Genomic DNA, 7,922 nt, shown 5'->3' with positions numbered 1-7,922 from the left:
ATAAATAGAAAAAAATGGAACAGCACAATACCACCATGGCGGGTGCCCGGGCCTCCTCAGCAATATCCCATACTTGCCATATCTAGACCAAAACATTAGAAGGCAACACCCCAACTTGGAGTGCTGCCTTCCTATATGTTTTGGTCTGTGTGTGTGTATATGTATATATATATATATATTATAATATTTTGCTCTCTCATATAGCGCCATTAATTCCACAGCGCTTTACAGACATTATCACTGTCCCCATTGGGGCTCACAATCTAAATTCCCTATCAGTGTGTCTTTGGAGTGTTGGAGGAAATCAGAGAACCCAGAGGAAACCCACACAAACACTGAGAACACGTACAAACTCCTTGTGTGTGTATATATAATATATATGTGTGTGTGTGTATATATATGTATGTATATATATATATATATATATATATATATATATATATATATATATATTTTTATAATGTAATTTTCTCTGACTTACTAATTGCATACATGTGTCTTATTCATATCTGTTGGGCAAACTGGTGCCAAAGTAAATCCTCTTCCAGTTTTTGAGAGACTGCAAAACACTTTTGTGGATGTGCCCACTCTTGAGGGCTGACCCATAAAACCCTTAGCTTTTAGACACAAATCTTTCTGAAAATGTTTAGTTCTTTTGATGGCTTTTGTCACAACTTTTTACTTGGTTAGAAGAAAAATGATATTGGGTTAAGACAATCATACCTGTAATCATTTTTATATAGTTTTAGTTTCATAACATCTAGTTGAAAAACAGTATTAAAGTAAAAACAAAAAAATCTGTATGATCCTTTCAAAAACAAACTTTTGGGGATGTGATGTGTGTCTACAAGTTAGGCACAGACTCCAATAATGCTCTTACTAAGACATGTATATGCTTGCTAGTTTTACTTGGTTACGGATTCCTTCTGTGTAATTTAAGAATTGGTTCACAATTTTAGGTCTTTAGCCATTTGTGATCCTTTATTTTCTGACCTATGTACGTGCTAAGTGACATGTATCTAAAGAACAAAAGAGAAAAGCAATATATCTACATATGGGAACTCCACAAAATGTACAAAAGGTAAATTTTATTTATACATCACGGCCTTACCCCACCAGCTGCTTCCAGCATTTTCTGGCATTGTATATCTTTATGCTGAATATCGTCTGGTCCCTGTGCATCTACAGGGTCTATAAGCTTTCCTTTTTTGGGTCAGGTATTAAACAATTGTGTGGGCTTTTTTTTTTTTTTAACCTGTTGATTCTTTCTTGGCTCATATGGTGCTGTGAATAGCGGCTTTTTACACCTCGCATACACAGACCTTTTGGTCTATGTATGACTACACTATTTTACATACATTGTGATTTTCAATATGTTGAGGTGGCTTGTTTGATATTTGCCCAATGTCGGTATTGCTATGTGGGGTTTTTCTGCTGTGGGAGTATCATCATATCATTATTTCATGATATGAGATGGTTGCAATTTTTTGCATCTTTTTATCTGGTTTTAATGTTTTTTACTGTTTTGTGTATGTGTCAGGTATTGATGCATAAATAAAATTTACCTTTTGTACATTTTGTGGAGTTCCCGTATGTAGATATATTGCTTTTCTCTTTTGTTCTTTGTATAATGTATTTTTGAATATATCTTTGGTGAACCCACTTTTGACTAATTTGTCTGTGCCCTCTGTCCATATATTATTGCAAGTGACATGTATCTATTACATGTAAAAGAATAGGTAGTTGAACTTCGAAGGGCATGAGAGATATATTTTACATTGATGTGGTGATATGCAAAAGCCCAGCTGATCAATAGTAAAGATTCTGATCAATTATTACACTTTTAACCCCATGTACACAGGGAGAGATACAAATAGACTAACTAGTCAGTGGTTGGCAAAGGAGACGACTTTTGTGACATAGTGATCTAACAAATTATTCCGGCTGGAATAAAATATATATTTTTTTTAATTATAAATTAATGTTTTTTGATAACGTGTATACAGAGCAATATGAATATATAGCTAGAAACACCGCTATTGATGCAGGCATCTATATAGAAATTGGTGTGTATATATTTTATGTACAATATACACATCAATATCTATGTACACTTCATAATTGTATTGATATCTGTCAATATTTATATACACATTGCTCAAAAGCATGGGACACACTGTATTTTTTTAATTTCTACAAAAAGTTTGATGAATGATATACTAGCGTTCTAATGACTAAAATCACTAATTCAGCAATGCTGACCATGAGAAGCAAGAACTCCTCTAAGGACTACTGACTCTGTACCCTATCCACATAAACCGATGTGCTGCCTCTTTTTTTTTTTTTTCTTCATGTATTTGAGGCTTGAGAAATGTTCCTTAGACTGAGTTGAAACATAGCTTGTATGGGTGAATAAACCATCCCACACGCCTGCAATACCGTCCAGAAATTCCTGATCCGGCCTTACAAATGGGGCTTTTTTTTGGGGGGGGAGGCCCTGTCCATAAGGCAAAATTTGATGCGACTGTGATTTTTATGACACTGTAGACGTTTGATCACATTATTGTAAGTGTAGATATCATAGCATAATACAGCTAATGTCTTCATATCATAAGCATGGGCCGTAAACCTATGTCACAGTCTTAATGATTTTAGTTCTTCGATGTGTCCATTAAAAAATGTTGACAGTCGTGATTTATTTCGTTATTTTTTTTCTAATCCGTCCAGAAAACGAAGTTTAGTGCATAGCTATCTATAAATTTGTATACACGTATGTGTGTAAAATATATATATATTATTTTGATCCAGAGTTGAGAGCACACAAGTTTGTGTGTATGTATATATTTGTAAAGAAGAGAATTGGGGTATATATACAGTACATGAACAACAAACAGTATGGCAGATTTTAGCTGTTGAACATGTTCCGGGCACAGATCAGCATGTATTGACCATCTGTCGTTCTGACCCAAACTCAGCAGCCTAATATTTGGCTATGAGGCTTTACTAACCAGCAACATTCCTTTAGTTGTGTAATTCAAAATTTATTGAGCATTGTACAATAAATGGCCAGTTGGTCATCTCTCATTGTATTTAGATCACATTTATGGTATTAAGTTTTCTATACATACAAATAATATACTTTTATTTTACATGCCATGTTCTTCCATAGGTTCCATCGCCACTTTATATCGAGCCCTAATTTGCACTACCTTCTCCACTAGAATTTCCAGTAGTTTCACTCGGTGACTGCCGTATATCATATGTTGGTCACGATTAAATATAGCATTTTTACATTATTTGTAATCCTTGTTAAATAGCAAGTTATAAAAGCTTATCATTACCCAGGGAAACCTTTTCTACTATTCAATGACAATCTTCATATGATTTCCTCAGTTTACTGTGATCCATGAAGTGACGTGTCTCAGTATATTGGTTTTATAGTTTTACTACTTTATATTTTTGTTTGCATTTTTGAGCACACAATCTAAGGAACTGAAATTAAACTAATATTTTCCGACATATTACATTTATTTGTAGTCTTATAATTACTGTTGGATCCCCTGGATGTCTAATGTGTTTGTTTTTTTAAATTTGCTTGTTCTTATTTTCTTTCATTTGTGCAGCGGGTCGTAAACGTACACCGCTTTTACTCTGCGCACCCTCCACTGTCACTGACATAAGTACAGCCGTGACAATGTTAGTACAACAATATGAAGTCTTTTTTTGCAAAAAAAAAAAAAAATTAATAATTTTATTTTACCACGTAATAGCCGTCCCTGTATACACACTTATAAACTGATTCAACTGCTGCTCAAATATGTTCTCGACAGATCAATGACCATATCTCCATGGTTAAATTAAACTTTTACAAGTGTTTTAATAAATAATTGAAAAATAGAATCATTTACAGTTTTCATTTAAAACAAAATACCTTCCCCCATCGCCACTTCTTTGTGTAGCAGCCACATTTTTTTGGTTGAATTTAGACCAAAAATGGCACAAAACAGGCCCCCAGTAATTTGGATGTTGTAGTATCTCCTGATTGGGGGTGTATTAGGGGAGGCTGTGAGATGCAGCTGAACTTTAGTTTTTGCTTTTGTTCTGTTTGGACCAAGTAGCCTTTCTGGCCAGTTCCGTGCAGGGACACTTATCCCCCTCTTCAGTTAATGAGGTTCACCTAGTCCCTACTTTCATACGCTTATTAAAGATCTGAACTGCGAAGCTTTCTGGCATGTCTGCTGAAAAGAAACAAAGATCCATGGCTCCCATACTCCCACCACCCCCATAAGGAAGGACCCATTCCTTGCCGAATTCAGAAGTTATCAAAGATTAACCCCTTTTCTTGCTTCATGCACCTGTTTTCCAGCTCTAATAAACTACAGAGGTTAGTCATCACCACCAAAGAGGTCCACCATGATCCTCATCCTAATACATCTGGCTCCTAATAGCACAGCATGGTCATATCTCCTGTAATTCTTAAGTTTTATTTTACATATTTATATGACCGGATTGGTCACACTTTGCACCATTGAGCTTATAAATAAATATATTGCCGCATTATAGAAAATTGAGATCATAGTGATCTATAACACCCCAAAAATAAAATGCAAATAATTGAAATGAAATTACCCATTGCATCAATGAATTCAGACATGAGCTTGAAGTTAGTTGTTTTTTTGTTTTTTTTTGTTTTGTTCTTTTTATTAAGTTATTATCTGTCTGAATAATATTATCCGATTTTCCCTGTTGGTAACAACATGTCAAACATTCACAAAACAAATTCCACCATTGGATGTCATTAAAACAATGCAAAAGTGTCAAATACAGCATGGATTCTGGAGAACTCTCCAAAGGAGGAAAAACCCAAATATAATGACCAGTTCAACTTTTTGAATATGAAAATACGGCCATACAATCATTGGGTATATTATATTAAATCATTTTAGGTCCTAAAAAAAACCAAAAAAAAAACCAACCCTGACTTTCATGTCGGCTTTGACTTTTTTTGTACATTGATTTTATAAAATACTAAAATATGTAAAAATAAAATAAAATTTACAATACTCAGCAATACGTTGCAGCTACTTTACGGAATTTTCTATAAATATTATTACAGTTGCATTTCATTGATCACATAACATCTGAAAACAAGAACAATAAAAAAAATCTATAAAATACTGTAAAGAGAATGTCTATAAAATACTATCTTGAAAAGTATATTAAACACGCAGTAACAGGCTGATCAGTCTGTCCTGTATTCAGCTGAATGAGTCTTGTTGACTGAGTAGTGTCAATAAAAATATTGTCACATTGTTTATCTCGCCATAAGAAAAATAGAAACGTTACTTTACGTTTTAGGATAGTTTTTGCTTATTTTTTTTTTTGTTCGCTGTATTTTTATTTTTAAATATCATTCTTCTCTACAGACGACCATATGCACCAGCTTGCGATGTCCTTAATATTTTACGTCCGCTGCACCAAGCCCTATTGCCAGTTTTTGCAGTCTACAGCAAAGAAGAAAAATTACATGCCGGTTTTTAGCCACCATAAGGTTACCGACTTTTGTTGTAAGGTATGGATTGTTAGTAGCTCTTGACTTGTAGGTGAATCAAGATACAAAGAGCTTTAGCCTCACCACGTTCTCCCATAGAGCATACCAGGATTGACCATGCCATTGCTGTAGTCTACACTTGAAGTGTCCATCTGTGCTATGTTGACCACCTGATTATGGAGCGATTGAGGACTAGGGGACATTTCTTCTAAATCTGGTGCTTGATTTAAAGAGTTAACCTGTTGATTCTGGTGCTGGTGGACAGAGCTGTTAGAAGAAGACAATACCCCATTGGAGCTGTTTTGCTGCTGTTGTGTTACTTGTCCAGTTGTTGAGCTGTTTGAACTGTTTTGACACGGCTTGCCATCTTTTACAAGGACAGGCACTGCCACTCGGCGAGGTGATTGTTGTTGGCATAGGTTACTTTCTTGCTGAAGTTGTTGCGTGACCTTGTCTTTCGCTTGTCTTTTCATTTTATACCTATGATTCTGGAACCAGATCTTTACTTGCGTAGGGGTAAGGTGAATCATGCTAGCCAGGTGCTCTCGTTCAGGTGCTGAGAGATACTTCTGTTGCTTGAACCTCCTTTCTAGCTCATACACTTGAGCCTGAGAGAAAAGGACTCTTCTCTTCCTTCTAGGAGCTGCATGAAGAGGAGCCATTGACTTGGCAGCTTCTGCTATACCTTGTAAAGTGCCCATCCCAGCCATGTTCATGCCAGTAGATGGTCCCATAAATCTAGAAACTGACATACATGCAATTAGCTTGTTGACATTGCAAGTCCTTAACCCAACATTTCACTTGACTTACATTTTGACTTTGTCTCATTACTTATACGTAAGATATGCCATATATCCTAACTATATGAAAGATGGTCAATGTTATAGACATAAGAAGAAAGCCATACTTACTTGTTGAATATCTGGGGTCTGGGTTGGCTCCATACCAGCTAGTAGCTGCAGCACTGTTTCTCATGGTATCTTGATAAGTTGAGATATCTCCCATATTGCTGATGCTTCCATTGCAGTAACCACCCATTGCACCATGTGAAAACTGAGAAACACTGTGTGGCATGTGATAGGTGGTGGTCACTGTGGCATTATGGCCCATGGCGTGCTGCTGCATCCCTGTCTGGGAGATGTGAGTCTGTCTATAGGCTCCTAGAGAGGTGCTGAGGTTACCAGTGTTGTCCATGCCACCAAACTTCTTGTAGGTCTCTTCAATGGGACTCAGGATGTCGGTCACTGAAAAAGGTGTAGTATGCTTTGGGCTCAACGACATGGTTCAGCGACCAAGCAGGTAAAAAACTGATGATCTGATCAGTCTTGTGTAGTGTCAATTCTTTCTCCTTATGGATGTTGTCTACGTAAGAGTGCTTGGAGGACGCCTGAGATCCGATTGATCGCCTTACAAAGTAGGCGAGACCTAAGCTCTCTTATCTCGGGTTTATTTTAGCCTGTAGCCAGGTTTACAACACTCACTGAAGTGGGAGGGAAGGGGGAGGCTTGGGAGGGGCAACAGGAGACCATCACACAATACTCATTCACACATTTCCAAGATAATTGACTAAAGATGCAGTTACTTTCCTAATGAAGACCCTAATCTAAACCTGCTAGAGCCATTTCTGGAAGTACATTCCTGGGCCAGCGATGTAAGTAACTCTCAACATCTATGAATAATCAAGAGTAAACACCCTCCTAGTAATGGTAGAATAGTCTGACATCTCTACCTGCTGAGAAGCTGAAACCTGGAGAAGAAAGGATCTTTGTACAGAACCTCAAGTGTTAGAAGATGCCAGGAACATTCAACCCCAACATGTAAGTACGTTTTCATTATACTTAACATTTTGGTGGCTACCATTAATATATCTCAAGAACAAGCATTGGCTCTTACTATCAGCAACAAGTTATAGAAGACTCGATGTTCGCACAGGGCACAGTCACCGCACTCATTATTTCCAGAACTCATGCACAGTCCTGTCTGTGGTGCTGAAGGAAAGCGCCTTATGACTTCTACACATCTCCATTCCAGCAGCTGCTTCTGTAACATCTGTACAGTAATCTACTATGTATCACACTATGACTAAAGAGGTTTTTTTTTTGTTTGTTTTTTTAAAGTCTCTAGTCCACATTTCTTAGGCAATGTATGGTCAGCCTGCTAATATGTAAAATGCCATCTATAGTAGAACAGCAAGAAAATAACTTAAAATATTGTTTTAATGTCTTATATAAAATCTAATTTTCTATTAAAAATAATTTTTCTATTTATGTATATCCAGATTAGAAAAAAAAAAAGCAATTTCTGGTACTGGAGTGGTGAGAGATAATTGTACAGTTTACATAGTGACTTTTCTTAAGGAAGAAAAAATGTT

The 7,922-nt window shown here is 36.3% G+C and overlaps 1 protein-coding gene across 1 annotated transcript; it reads right to left on the bottom strand.

Annotated features, from left to right (window-relative positions):
* Window positions 1–3,071: 3,071 nt before the first annotated feature.
* NKX2-4 (NK2 homeobox 4) lies at window positions 3,072–6,964 on the bottom strand. Its single transcript, XM_073557404.1, has 2 exons — window positions 6,463–6,964; window positions 3,072–6,296 (listed from the first exon to the last, which is right to left on the bottom strand). The coding sequence occupies exons 1-2, from the start codon at window positions 6,830–6,832 to the stop codon at window positions 5,632–5,634; spliced, it is 1,035 nt and encodes a 344-aa protein (XP_073413505.1). The 5' UTR covers window positions 6,833–6,964; the 3' UTR covers window positions 3,072–5,631.
* Between the last annotated feature and the right edge of the window lie 958 nt (window positions 6,965–7,922).

The sequence above is a fragment of the Dendrobates tinctorius genome, unplaced genomic scaffold, assembly GCF_039654945.1.
Source record: "Dendrobates tinctorius isolate UK_male_01 unplaced genomic scaffold, ASM3965494v1 ptg000250l, whole genome shotgun sequence".
In the NCBI taxonomy this organism is placed as follows: domain Eukaryota; kingdom Metazoa; phylum Chordata; class Amphibia; order Anura; family Dendrobatidae; genus Dendrobates; species Dendrobates tinctorius.
This window is presented reverse-complemented; position numbering and strand designations above follow the sequence as displayed.

Coding starts and splice junctions, on each gene's coding strand:
- NKX2-4 (XM_073557404.1), bottom strand. CDS start 6,832: ATGTCGTTGAGCCCAAAGCATACTACACCTTTTTCAGTGACCGACATC. Junction 6,297..6,462: donor AGACCCCAGATATTCAACAA/GTAAGTATGGCT, acceptor CATGTATGTCAG/TTTCTAGATTTATGGGACCA.